The sequence below is a fragment of the Caenorhabditis remanei genome, chromosome X, assembly GCF_010183535.1.
Source record: "Caenorhabditis remanei strain PX506 chromosome X, whole genome shotgun sequence".
NCBI lineage: Eukaryota > Metazoa > Nematoda > Chromadorea > Rhabditida > Rhabditidae > Caenorhabditis > Caenorhabditis remanei.
In genome coordinates, this window is record NC_071333.1 from 5,498,765 (window position 1) to 5,513,292 (window position 14,528).

The following is a 14,528-nucleotide window of genomic DNA, read 5'->3' on the forward strand; positions in this document are numbered from 1 at the left end:
AAGCTCACAGAACACCCGTAGCAAAATGTGATCATATAACTCTTTACAAAACTGGCGCTATTGAGACCCATCATTCAAAATTAAACGTTTTTCAGAAAGTTTTGGTAGTCGTCGAAGGCCGACTCCTATGCAAGCATACCCGGAGCAACATCGAACAAGAAAACAGAGAATCAATATGAGACTGGTTCTTGGATGTTTCCATCACACTGTTTTTAGCTAATTTAGTGTTTTTAAACTTTATTTGTAGGATTTTTAGTTTAGTATTTGATATGTATTATTTTGATGTTCTAATCACACTGTTTTTAGATAATTTTTCAATAAATATTTTCACTTCACTACTCCTGCTTTTTCTTATGTATTTTGAATTGGTATCAACAATGGTGTGGTTAATCACAGTATTCTCTGCGGTGAAATGAGTTCAAGAGGCTAGGAACATTGTCCTAATAATTTCTGGTTTATTTTTATGAATGCAATATTTTTTTAAACTTTTATTAGCATATTGAATGTTGGGGGCAATGAGATCGGAGATAAATGAGATTGTAGATAAAATGATACTTCTTCGGCAATGGAGTGAATTTTCAATTTTAGTGAGTGCTTTCCTTCCTGCACTCTGAAATATTGTTCAATTTTTGAAGAATTCAGACTGAAATTGGAAAAACTCACATTTTCAGTTGAATACATTTCAAGCATTGTCTCAAAATGAGAATGGAGCTGCTCCCGACTGACTTCTGTTGCTCGTTGCTCGTTCCCAAAATTTCGTACTCAAATTGCAACCTCCTCATATCTGTCTTCTTGGCAGCTGGTTTCTCTTTTCTTCTATTCAGCGCTTCAGTTATTTTCCACTTTAACCCACCCTCTCAATGGTCTGGTGATGGACTTATTCTCAGCCTCTTGCCTCTTTATTGATAATCTTTTAACAAGAATAAATACAATACAATATCGAATTGTTTGAACAAAATTGAGTACATAATAGAAGATTTTAAGCGTTCTTCAGTAACATGTAAGTTTCAGTAGAGCCCAGTTGGGAGAACACTGTACTTCTAATAAACTTGTACAGAAATGATTTCACGTTTAATTTTATATCCAAAATATGAAAAGTTTCCAATATCCTTTCCACAGGTCCCGGGTAGGTGGAAAATGTATTTCTTCTTTCATCACAAAAATTCTTTTGATTTCTATACAGACAAAATCAATTTTTTGAGATATTACTTTGTTTTATTCTAGTTTTGGTAATCTATCAATGGAATAACTTAGTTAATAAATTAATAAAAAATTGAGTAGCATAGAGAATAAGGAAGGTGGTGTCGAATATGAATGGCTAGGAATAAGGAGAGGAATAAAGTTGAGAGACGGCGAATGGTAAAGGTTTTAGCAGATTTTTTATTTGTTTCCAATGAATTTCATCTAAAATGTTGACTATTTTTCCACAAAATGCAGGAAACACTTACCAAATCTTCAGCTCTCATCGGTTCGATTTTTTTCCGAACTTTTTTATTGGTGGCTCAGAACCATCATTATCATAAACTTGGGAACAAATTGAGCTGTCATTATAGTTGGTAGAATCGGGCCCTGAAAACATAAATTTGGCCTCATTATCAGCTCTTCCAATTTCACAATCATTCCTACCTTTAAACTGGTGGCTGTTGTTGCTTAGATAATTTGAATCATGTTTTTTATTGAAGCAAACTTGAACACGATTTGTGAGTTTTTCACTATTTTGTGTGACAATTCCAGTTTCTTCAAATTTATCATAAGCGACAAAAATCTCGTTTGTCTTCTTTTCAATTTGATCCCTGACTTGTTTTATGAGACAGACATTATCAGCCATGTGGTTCTTCGGTTCTTCAACCTCAGTCTGATTATATTCTGCTGTAGTTTTCACGATGATATTCAATGAAGCCATAGTGTCTTTGAGTGCTTGATTTTCATTCTTCAGTTGCTCAGCTTGCTTTGCCACAAGTTCTAGATTCTCTTCTAATTCATTCTTGTAACATTCAGTGGCATGTCTCAAGTTGATCATTTCTTTATTTTTCTGATCAAGCAAATCAGAAAGTCTCTTCACTTCTTCTTCCAATTTTAACATTTTGAACTTTGTTTTCTCAATCTCCTCACGTTGCATGCCAACACGTGATTGCGTTTTGCTCAACTGCGACCACAGATTACTTTTTTCTTGTTCTAGTTTACAAAATCTGATCTTCTCATCAGCGATGCTGCTATTAGATGTTGTCATTGCGGCTTTCAGCTCCTCTATAATTTTTTCGTTTTGCTGATCCTTCTCTCCTAGTTTATTCAATTCCGTGTAATAATGATCCGACATTTTGATTCGTCCTGACTAAATACACATTGTTCAAATTATTTGAATATTTATTTATTTTACCTCTTTTTCGTGAATCAAAAGCCTAGCCAGTGTAACAATCTGAGTGTTAAAAAAGTTCCAGAGACATCCTTGATCTTTTTCCGATAATTCTTTGAATTTCTTCAACAAAATTATGGTATTCTCATACAAATGAAAGTTCTTACCCCGGTAAAATCGGACAGCATTTGCAGAGCAAGGGGAGCATTATGGATCTGTTGGGTACTCCGAAACACGGCCATTCTGTCTGACCATTGTTTTTGGAATGCGGCAGTTGCTGAAACACAAAAATAAGTTTTAGAAAATAAACTTTGAAGTTTGGTGCAAGTGTTCTGAAAAAAGGTGCGTCTATAATAAATTGCTACAAAGTATGTGGTACGAAACGACCAAGTTTTTTGTCGGTTGACTTTAGTGCACAACGATTTGTCATATGAACCACTCGGAAAGTCACTGCCAACCTGCTTACTAGTAAATAAGTAGGTTACTTACTTAGAATATTCCACTATGTTTTTAAATATCGATGGAAACTCAAGTGTGCAAGGGATTTTTGACAATTTTTGAAACAAATTTCGAAAGATTTTGAAAAAAGGGCCGAGCAGCCGGGTAATGACTAAAAACTGTGAAAGATCTGAATAATTTGATTGACAGTAGCACTCTGAGTGGTTTCCGAATTCACCCTGAACACGGCTATAGTTTTTAAAACATGAAAAATTTTCAAAAGTACCCGGACTTCCAGTATAGTTGAGACGAGTCTGAAATGAAACAAAAACTATTATCTTTCTATCATTGAGAATGTTACCTCATTTTGCTCAATGAGCATGATTATGATATCTGCAAGATATTCAATCAGTATTGGTCCTACTTGTGACCTTAAACTGTCTTCCTGGTTCCTGTATTTCTGTATCATGAACGATTATCAATTATTTTTAAATGCTTTAAGTATACCTTTAAACATTCACTCATAGTTGTACGAGACTGTTGGCGGTTGCTTACAAGTGGTGGAGTCAGAAAAGAAAGTAGGATTGGCTTCATTTGGTTTTTGAACGAATTGACTTTTGCATCTGGAAATGAAATGTATTGTGTTGAAAATTCCCTATGGTGATACCAAGAGGGAGTTTAGATAAATTTTCCGAAGTCATGGAAGAGGAACGATTGAAAAGAAGAGGAAAAGAACCTGTAAAAGAGATGTGTGAAATCATAAAGTTTAAAATAGTTCACTAGATTTTTATTAAAAACAATCATCTCACCTTGAAAGTTTTTATTAGCTCCTAGAATAGCGTCGATCCCGTGAGAAAGCATAAAGCGAAAATACTGAAATAGACCATTATAAGAAAAAGTGAAATTAAACAAATAAAGGGACAAGGAAAAAAAGAGGATTCGGTTTGACAAAAGTTCAAATGTATCTGTGACCAAACGCATATGGTCATTATTTTCGTTCAAAAGAGAACCAGTTAGTGAGATGGGCGTAACCAAAAGAAGAAGGGAACTCTTAATTAAAAATTGAACGTCTTGCGGCAGCTGCTCATAATCCTTACCTTCTTCTCATTCGCTCTTATTAGTTGGGGAGCTTAGCTAAGTACGGAAAAGGTGTGTGGAGGTTAAAATGGCTTTGCAATAGCAAAAGAATGAAATACACGGAAGCGGTATGTGAGTAAAAGCAAAAACTAGAAAAATGGAAAGATTTCATACACTAACAAGGGAACCCCAAGCACTTGCAAGTTTGGAATTTGATGAAACTTTGGTGGGAGGTCAAGGACCACTCCAATAGAGCTCCCACAAAATATTGGAATCCGCCCGACACTCTGCTCTGAGTTATGGGCTCTCAAAGTTTGGCTCAGATTTAACACAGTAAACCTCATTTCCGCACTTCTCAACAGTTCCCAAAATGTCACTTTCCTCCTTTTGCCACGTTTTCGGCTGGCCGAGTGGCCGAGGGGATGTCCGTTGAGTTGGTGATGGAAGGGGGAAGGGATCGACCCCATGCCAGGCATTTTGGTTTTTTTTATTTTTTGTTTTTCCTGGGTGGACAGTTTTATCATTATTTGAACGCTCTTTGGGATTTTTTTATATTGTCCTGTACTTATTTTACCATGAAGTGGCATTATTTGAAATTTTGGAAAAACTATTTTTTGACCAAAATTTTCAAAGTCCCTTACCAGTTGTGTGCCAATTTTGCACAAAAAAATTTTCATCGAAATAATACTTGGGAATCATCAAAGACAGTACCCATGAACACATAGTGTATGAGAGACGTGAAATATATCCAGCCCTGGAGCTGATTTGTGGAAATTTTTCATTCCAAGTTTGTAAGTCTATCCAAAACTTTTACCGAGAACTGATCAAATGCACTTCGTATGTTTCTCATACACTATGTGTTCATGGGTACTGTCTTTGATGATTCCCAAGTATTATTTCGATGAAAATTTTTTTGTGCAAAATTGGCACACAACTGGTAAGGGACTTTGAAAATTTTGGTCAAAAAATAGTTTTTCCAAAATTTCAAATAATGCCACTTCATGGTAAAATAAGTACAGGACAATATAAAAAAATCCCAAAGAGCGTTCAAATAATGATAAAACTGTCCACCCAGGAAAAACAAAAAATAAAAAAAACCAAAATGCCTGGCATGGGGTCGATCCCTTCCCCCTTCCATCACCAACTCAACGGACATCCCCTCGGCCACTCGGCCAGCCGAAAACGTGGCAAAAGGAGGAAAGTGACATTTTGGGAACTGTTGAGAAGTGCGGAAATGAGGTTTACTGTGTTAAATCTGAGCCAAACTTTGAGAGCCCATAACTCAGAGCAGAGTGTCGGGCGGATTCCAATATTTTGTGGGAGCTCTATTGGAGTGGTCCTTGACCTCCCACCAAAGTTTCATCAAATTCCAAACTTGCAAGTGCTTGGGGTTCCCTTGTAAAGTGATTTAGAGTAGCAAAAATCCTGAAACAAAATATTTTTGAGAACCATAGCAATATCCCTCAAGAAAAGAATAAAAACTGAGAATACACATGTTCTTAGTCACATAGATTTTACTATTGATCCCAATTTCAGGTATTCATTGGTCGAAAGGTTTAAACATAGTGATTCCAAATCGATTTGTTGATGTAACCTTGACAAAGAGTAGAACTATGAAACAATCCGAACTCTCAAAATAATACTTATGGGAAACAGGATATGGGTAAGTGGTCAATTGAAAAGGGTAAGTGGTCAATGCAAATAATTCGTTTCTTTCTGTATAAGTAATTTTTATTTGGAATATGAAAACTATTCAATGTGATAAGTTTTTTTTAAAGTTTTTATGATCATCATGCTTTTTGGGCACTTGTTAAGGTTTTTTTTTGTTTTTAATAGGAAATCAATTCTAGCTGAAAAGTTAAAACAACACATGAGGGCATTTCTCGTTGAATATACTCCTGGATTCGAGGGAGATTAGAGAGGGATTAGTCAGGAAGTGTGCAACGCCGTATCGGACACCGCATTTGAAAGCACCACGTGTTATCGATTTGTTTTATCCACTTCTTTAACTTTGATTGCAGCGTAGTGACCCATTGACTTGATCCAGTTTTTGCAACCTAGAGGTTTTCTTCAAAAAATTTAAGCTTAATGGCCAAATCAAGTAATTATTGTGGGGAGGAATGCATGCAAACAGCAGCATCAAATTATCTTGCATAAATTGTTTATTTCAAACATTGAAAGAATGTCTTATTTTCAGACAGGACGATGTATTATCAAAATCTATAACGGAATTGATTTATTTAAATAATATCATTCAGGAAAGTATACCTTTTTATTACAACTGTGAAAAAATGCTGCTCTGCAGAGTTATTAAAACACCCAATATCAAGCTCGTCTGAAGAATCATCTTTCTTAATTTCTGAGTTTTGCATGGATGTACTCATTAACAGTTTGATCAACACCTCGGTCTAAACCTTGGTCTAGACCTCGGTCTAAAACATCAAAAGTATTGAATTTATTTCTTTGTAGGCTAAAATAAATAATCTCAAGAATTATTTCACTTTTCAATAATATGAAATCAGTAGAAGCGATCCTTAATGAGAAAACGGTGCTTACAAAATCGATGTTGTAGGATAAAGTTTTTTACACATCTTCAAATGTTTTGCTATTAGTATAACGTATATTGATTATTGAGATGCTGAATATAAACATTTCCCTCAAAAAATTCGTTTAACGAATGAGAACAGCTCCATATTTTTACAATTTCCTGTTTAATTGTGCCAGTTTGATAGCCAAAGTAACAACACAAAACATGCGTTTGCCTGAATAATGTACTAAACGGGTCGTCACGACACATTCAATGACATGATGAAACTCTTTGGTTGTTTCTAGTTTACCTAATAACTGTCAGCGTTGGCACAATTATTGTAAGTGTTGTAAATCCAGTCAAAAGATTAGTGTAATATTAATTCACTAATCTTTTTTGACGGGATTACACAACCTCTATACCTGGCTCTACCAGAAGATTATGTCTCACTCTTATTACCCTTAAAATGGAAAACTAATTACGCTGCGAGTAAATCGTGAAAGGAGGGGAAAGTGTCGCGGAAGAAATAAGATGTAGATGATCTTTCATTCATCGAAAAAGGGTAGGGATAAAAACCTGTGGTTTTGTTGATAGTTTCTAGAAGAATGTTTGAGGGGAAGGAAAGCACTTGATTTTATATAAAAACTGAACCACAAGGCAAAGAATACTGCAAAAAAAAACAACTAATTTGTCGTATTGGTTCATGGATTCCTCCAATCTAAAAGAAAATGATAGTTACAGTGTTAGCAAAACGGAAGCATTTTGATGAGGAACGCTAAAGATTTCCTCAATTATGTTGTTTATTTTGTTGTCGTTTATTCTAACAACTCGCTATTTTGCTCATTTTCTCTAAACTGAAGGTTACACTTGCAGCCATTGTGGGTGCTTCTATGAAACTTTTGAACTGTTTTGTCAAAAGCTGGTCGCAATATTGCACTGATATAAAATCATAGTTATTTTCTGCTTGGGACATTCACATTTTTTCTATGCAGGGAATCACGAGTCTCAATATTTAATAATCACCGTATAAATGAGTGGTGTGTAAAAATAGAGAGAGAAAACAGGTAGAGCCAGTTGGGAGACAGCTGGCGGGAGTAAGTTATCGAACGTATCTGCGATTAGAAGAAGTATAATCTTTTACAGAACTGATGCACGAAAAACCTCATTTTCATTTTTAGAGAATGCTGATGATCATCAAATGGGTTTATAGAAAGTTATTGAACGGAATCAAGAACCAATTGAAAAACCAAATCACTTGCGCCGTGTTTGTTTTAAAGAATTTTCGATAAATCGGGTATATTTGAGTTTCAGGCCAAAACAGTTCATTTCGGATGTACATATTATCAATGGTTTCATGTTCTTGAGAAGTACATGACAGCGAAAGTTATTGTCAATCCAAAAACAATATTCAGATATTTCTGTTAATAACTCATACTTTAAAGTGAAATATACAATTCCTGTCAGACGTCTTCAAAAATAGAAATAAGAAAAATGGTTTTCATTCTGTTTTGGGGGTTCTTTTATAATTTTTGGTCTTCTACTTCATGCCAGGTGTCCAAGATTAATAGTTTCTCATTCATCTGATCTCACAATGCTTCCCCTCTTTTGGAGCTCATCTTTTGGCTTGTTCACACTTATTTTTCTAGCTTTCCATGAACCATGTACTAAAAATGAAATTACAGCTTTTTTCTTTTTTGATACTGGTTCTGGGTGACGAATTCATCCGCCGTCAGGAATCTTTTGAAGCTTCACACAATATTACCGTGTTTTGCCGTAGTGATTATTTCTGTACTTTTGGAGTCGTCGTCGAAGAAGATTAGTGAGTTTTCTATTATTCATGCAATTTTAAATGTTTGGTGCTGCTGTTATAGTATTGGGCACAATGTCATTTTTCGTCTTCCATTTCTCTGCTCAAAAAGTGGGAAATTGCAACTTGAGATAGATTCCCCGTTTGAAGAAGTGGATAACATCTTTCAAGTAAGTGTTTGCCCTCAAAGAGTGACAACGGTTTTTCGAGACTTGACTTCTCTTATTTGAAGAATTTTAAAGAAAACAATTGAAAAATAGTCTATAAGACGTGATGAGGTTTTGCAGTGTTCAATCTAGATTTTATTTCATTGCAAATACAATGAAAAATCTCCTTGTCGAAATAATGGTGATTTTCTACAATAACCAGATTATTATAATATTCAGGAATCATTTGAATCTGGAATCTTATTTTTTCACAACTGTACGACTTCTGCTGCCGTGCTTCAAATGTTCCACCCATTCGAAGAAGTTAGACCAAACAACACGTAGTGTTTTACATAACAAACAAACTAAAATCATAAAAATCTTTTCAGAATTCTCACTCAAAACTTGACAATTAATATTTCTGATGTTGGAGACCAAGATTATCAGCCAATGATAGAAAATGATGAAACCTTCCAAGACATTTCCGACGCTGTCAAAGAATGGATGTATAATGGGAAAGGCGGCGGCAGATCTAAAGTGGAAAACAAGTTCAGCATGAATCTATTCACCATGAGTTAGAAAAGTTATAAATGTAGTACACGTACACATGGTTAAACATTCAAGTATCTGAAATCATAATTCAGCTGATTGTTTTCTGTCACGTAGCATTATTTATTACTGATCTTAATTCTTATTCTTGATGAAATTTATTCAGACGGTTAGTCATGTCTTCAAAATAACAATGATTTACAAAACCTCTCGAAATACTAAACTTTGTCAAAATCCCTTGATTTTTTTCTAAGGTTTTCGTAAGTCCATCATTATTTAAAGTTACACTCCGTCTTATTGATGTTACCAATACTCGCTCATCACAATTTTTTCTTTTCTGTTTTTTTTTCTTTTCTGACCCAATGTTTCTATAAATGTTTTACACAGCTCATTGAACACGTGCTTTGAATTATTCTAGCCACGTGGTTTTAAAAAATTGGATATGTATTCTTTTATCATCCAATCCTCTTTTGTAAATGTCAAATTTTTAAATTTTTAAGTGTAAACTTGTTCTTTCCATTCTGTTTTGGTATCCTATTTAGTTTGATCAACCCCCATCTTCACTATTGCGTTTGAAGTAATTTCTTAATCTTGTTCACTCAACAAGAAAAAAGAAAAGAAAATAAAACAAGAGAAGACGTCACCAAAAAGAAGAAAAGGTGGTTATAACTACGATTCTCTCCTCTTATTGGTATCCTCGAGTGCGTGGTTGCCATGTCTTTTCATTTTCCACCAGAAAAGAGAAACGGAAAACGAGTGTGAAAAACGAAGAGATTAGCCTGACCCCTGATGGCTGCTCAATCTTCTTCTTAACACCACCATTCTAATTTTACAACGCCTACAGCGTTTCCTAAATGTTCAAGATACTTGAGGTTTTAGACCACCCGTTTCTATTATTAGCGTGTTTGCACAATGTTAAAATATTGATAAAAACAAAAAAAAGAAAATGAAACGTGACATCTGTTCATTTTTTAAAAGAATCACATAGTTGAAGTAGGATCACATCAAATTTTTATTCGTGAATCAAGAAAACATGGGTCAAACGAACATCATTATTGGAGCTCTATAAATCTAACTTTTTTTTCGCAATAATAGCACAATTAACAATAAGAAAGAAAAACAGCATAGACTAATAAAATATCATGTTTCATTGTTTTCAATCAGGAATAACAAACTTTAGAAGGATGGACTTCATGCAGAGCCTATCTGATGGTTTACAATTGGGATCTTGTGGGAGTGAGTAACAGAAGATTGGTCATCTAATAACAAATGTTGAGAATGCGTAGATCCCATTCAAAGTTTTATATTTTGATTTGCAACTATTTAGCCCATATTTTCAATTAAAAAATGTGAAAAATGAGATAATTTTACTTTGAAATTGGTCAATTAGCAGAAGGATGGTTTTGAAAAATGAACCGGTCTACGAAATACTTTAAAAAATGAAATTTCAACTGCAAAAGTAAAATTCAAAGGCTGCTCTAATTATTCAGAGACATTTGTTTTTAAAAGAATACTACTTACAAATTATCAAAGTCCGTTATTTTTTATCAAAGGGGCAAAACATGATACCTTTTTGGTCGATACGGAGTTCGAGTGACCAAAATAATTTATGGATCTTCTCCGCTGCGTTCTTCTTGGTCACTTCTTTTGTTGAGTTTGATCGTCGATGGTTTCTCTTCGACAGCCACATTTTCTCGTTTGTCTGTTTTCTTATCTGCAACCTTCATGTCACATTTCAATTGTTTCGCAAATTGTGGTTCGGTCCGTTTTTTCTCTTCTTGCTTTCTCTTTCTCCACGCTAAGATGACATCCTCAACGCTCGGCTCTTTTTCTGCAGTCTTGTTGTAATCCTCTACCTGTGACCACTCGCTCTCACTATTGTTTTTCCCTGGGTTCTGAGCTTCTTCTATCGAAATTTTCTTTAGTAGTCGAATCCTCTCTTCATCAAGTTTTTTCAATTTTTCTTCTTTTGACTTTGGCTCAAATTTCTTCATTTCAAGCTCTCCAAATGGAAGGACATGTATTCCTTTGACCAGATATTTAAAATTTTCAGTAGGTTGGTATCCATCAAGTGTACTGTTCCAATGGTAAGGCAAAGAGTGGAACCATTTCTTCAATCTCTGTCTGTCCCGTTTCAAGCGGAGATCACTATCACTGAAGATGCCGAGCGATCCCTGATTGAGCATGTGCAACCGATATTCTTCGAAATACAGACTGAAAAATTTCAAAAAACTTTTTCTATAAAAAGAAGAAAAGCAGGCTCAATATTCTGGTAAATTTTAAATAATTGTTAAGATAAACTAAAAATCCTTTTTCTTTCACTTTGCATGTTAATTTTATCAAGTGAACATATTTTTGAAAAATGATAGAAACTTTTGAGAAGAAACATTTAGTTTATTTTCAAAAAGGAACAAAAAGTTGTAACAAACACTCTTCGTTAAAAACTGTGTTAAAAACATTTAATGATTTTTGTTTTCAGTCTCACTAGTCACTGAGTGTACTTTATTTTTGAACTTACTTCCGTTTAGCATTGACCTGGACGAAGTTTTTGAAGTAGTAGTGTGTTTTGCCGTCATCAGAACAATTATGATGTACTTTGAGACGTGGTGTGTAGTGTTTCTTCTGAAACAGAATTAATCAGTATGATCTTAACTGAAAGAAACAAACGAAATCGAAGCTGGAATGTATAAACACTGTCCAACCTACATTTCTCCCTTTTAACTTACAACGTTTCCAACAGTTTCGTTGAATGAAATCTGGGCAAGATGACGGCTATAACCTTCTACGCATCGGAATGGCAAATGGATCCAATCATCATCAGCAAGACTGAAATTGTTTCTTTAGTCTTTCAAGTGACAAACGGGCGGAGATGTTTTAGAAACCCCCGTTTTTAACTTACATCCTGTTGTATCCCACATAAAATCCTGTGAAACAGAACGTTTGTTTCAATGGGCAGTCGAATGTTCCATCGAAAACCAATTTAGTGGTGCTGAGCCATGACTTGGTTTGTTCCCGACCAATACTGCCTTTGAAAAGCATCAGCAGTAACGGAAGGACGGTCATGAGTGCGAGACTGTATTTCATGTTGAACCTGAAACGAAAATAAGTTTTGCTGTTGGGCAAATGTTTGATTTCATATTTTTAGATAACAAGGAAACTAAAAAAGCTGAAAGAATATATTTTTGCGATACACTTGTCAAAAGAAAAAGTATACGAAAGAACTTCAGAAATATTCCAAGGAAAGATATGAGTTCCCCAACAGAAGGAATGCATTGGACATTTTGAAATTCAGCAGAGTGACCTCAAACATGAACAAAATGACTATAAGATCTGACGAAAGTCAACAGCATAAAACGGCTATTAAACTTGGCTATTCCGACAAAAATTAGAATTTTTTTCAAGCTGAATAGAAATATATAAAACAACATGAGTTGGGCATCAAGTATAGAATCGTTAAGACACATTAAAAATCTTGTGTTTTATGAGTTGATACCACTTCCTTGAAATTATATTCGAAAATTTCAGTGATAAATTGATAAATGAGAAAAATGCGAAGCTTTGAGCGATTTAATTTTGCAAGTGACAGCTAAATGTTTCTAAAATGAAAATTCGATCTGGAAAGGAGTAACTTTGATATAGAACGTGGTAGACAGATTTTGACAATTGAAAACAAAATAAGGGATCAGTGGGTCCAGTAACTTTTTAAATGTCTAGAAGTGTAACACTTACGGTTTCTTAATCAAAAAAGTGTGAAGCAGTTCCGCTCCACCTCAAAATACAAAAAAAAAGTCCATGATCTTAAAATTTTGAAGGGAGAGCACAGTTGTAATACCAACTGTTCCAAAAAATAAAACAAAGTCCGAGGAGCGTTGATGCACTGAAGGAAAGTTTCACCAGACAGAAAACAAGCATCGGAGAGAGTGTTTCTGTAAAGAAGGCACAAAATACATAAAAAATTGAACGATCGAGGTTAGAGCACATCGAAATAGCAACTGTTCGGCAAAATAGAACATAGTTCGAGGAGAGTAGATGCAATGAAAGAATGCTTCATTGTCAGTAAGCCGAGTCTGACGAGAGTCGGTAAACTATTTTTCATACTAAGGCGATCCATATCAAAGATCATCAAGAGACTGAAATAATTTCAAATATATGTCTTTGGATGATTGTCTCAAAATTAGCATGGAGAGATAAACTGCAAGAATTGAATCCAACTGTGGGTCGTCGGACAAAAGCTCGAAGTGTCAAGAATTTTTAAAACAAACTCTAGTAAACTTAATTTTAATTTAATTCCAGAATCGTGAAAAAGAAAAATATACAAATTTTAGTAAGGGAAATAACATACAGTACACAAGAATGGTGATTTGACCAGGCTGAATATAAACATAATAGGACAATGAGAGACAATTAGAATACATAATTATAAGACGGGGAGGAGAGAGTTGATGTGGCTCTAACTGTTGTTAGCCGGTTTTGCTTAATTTACGCGGTTTACAAAGAAAAAAAGAAATCTGAGAGGATCTGAAAGGTTGAAAGGTAAATCAGAAATGTCGATTTGTTAGCAACCGTTTCCAATGTTTCCAATGTCCAAATTCAACTTTGCAATAATTTATTTTTTAGAATCTTTCCTTTCGATTCCGTTTTCTGTTTTTATTTATTTCTTCGTAAGTACTCATTGTTAAACGTTTTTCAGACAAAACCATTCTAACGTTTTGTGTTTTACATTTTCTGTACCTGATTATTCCTGTTTTTACCAATATGTTAGATAACTTTCACAAAACTCTATTTTTGATGTTGACAGCCTCTGGTGATACCATTCAATAATTCTGAAGTTCTTTCATTAATTAAGCATCAATGAGCGTCTAGTCTTTCTTTTATTTTATTTTCATGTCAACGTGTCATCTGTCACGAACAAAACATTCAACTTCTCTCAAACGTTGTGAAGCAGATCAAAAGTAGAGAAAAACAGTTGTTCGCATGATTTTTGGGTTCGATTTCCAAGAAACTTTTCCAACATTTTGAAACTCGTTTCTTCTTGGTCAGGTGTTCGAAAAGGGTGGAGACAAGAAAAAAAGTTCACTGAAAAAAATTTTAGCTTAACTTTATCTTGAAGGTAGAGTAAACATCGAGCACTAAGCTGCACACATTGTCCTACAGTACCGGACAAAAAGCTATCAATTTTTGCCATTTTCAGTTGAAATTGCCGAACTTTGATGGTGTGTCATGGTAATTCTGATTGACCCATCAAGTACATTAGTAATAAATTATAGAGACCAAAAGTAGAGCTTCATTTTTGTGGTTGACAACTTTTTGTACGCACACTCCCTAGCAAGTTACGTATCGACAAAGTAATTTCTCCCTTAAATCAACCAATTTAGGTGCAAAATAGTTTTTGAGCTGTCGTCTTTACAGTCATTGTTCACTTTTACATTCAAAACCAATATACTTGTGTATAAAAAATATTCATCCGTAACTATTTTGTTCCTCTTGTTGCAGTGTCTCTTCTTCATGATCCCCCACCAAAACGTTTCCTTCCTTTTCTTTTCTCTCCTCGTTTTACAGAAAAAAAAACGGAGACGCAGAATAAAAAAATATCTCTCTATTGAGACAAGGATCACTGTTCGCCTACTCATA

At 34.6% G+C, this 14,528-nt stretch overlaps 3 protein-coding genes across 3 annotated transcripts; 1 reads left to right on the forward strand and 2 right to left on the reverse strand.

The window, feature by feature from the left end:
* Window positions 1-1,462: 1,462 nt before the first annotated feature.
* GCK72_023041 (uncharacterized protein) lies at window positions 1,463-3,492 on the reverse strand (the record flags this gene model as incomplete). The annotated part of the gene is made up of 8 exons (XM_053735198.1): window positions 1,463-1,569; window positions 1,627-2,332; window positions 2,378-2,476; window positions 2,521-2,630; window positions 3,078-3,105; window positions 3,153-3,251; window positions 3,299-3,414; window positions 3,459-3,492. 8 exons carry the CDS (start codon window positions 3,490-3,492, stop codon window positions 1,463-1,465), a joined length of 1,299 nt encoding a protein of 432 aa, XP_053578764.1.
* Window positions 3,493-8,651: 5,159 nt separating this feature from the next.
* Window positions 8,652-8,927, forward strand: GCK72_023042 (uncharacterized protein; the record flags this gene model as incomplete). Its single annotated transcript, XM_053735199.1, has 2 exons — window positions 8,652-8,689; window positions 8,738-8,927. 2 exons carry the CDS (start codon window positions 8,652-8,654, stop codon window positions 8,925-8,927), a joined length of 228 nt encoding a protein of 75 aa, XP_053578765.1.
* A 1,577-nt stretch (window positions 8,928-10,504) lies between these two features.
* GCK72_023043 (uncharacterized protein) lies at window positions 10,505-11,981 on the reverse strand (the record flags this gene model as incomplete). Its single annotated transcript, XM_003095819.2, has 4 exons — window positions 10,505-11,111; window positions 11,416-11,519; window positions 11,624-11,723; window positions 11,797-11,981. 4 exons carry the CDS (start codon window positions 11,979-11,981, stop codon window positions 10,505-10,507), a joined length of 996 nt encoding a protein of 331 aa, XP_003095867.2.
* Window positions 11,982-14,528: the final 2,547 nt, after the last annotated feature.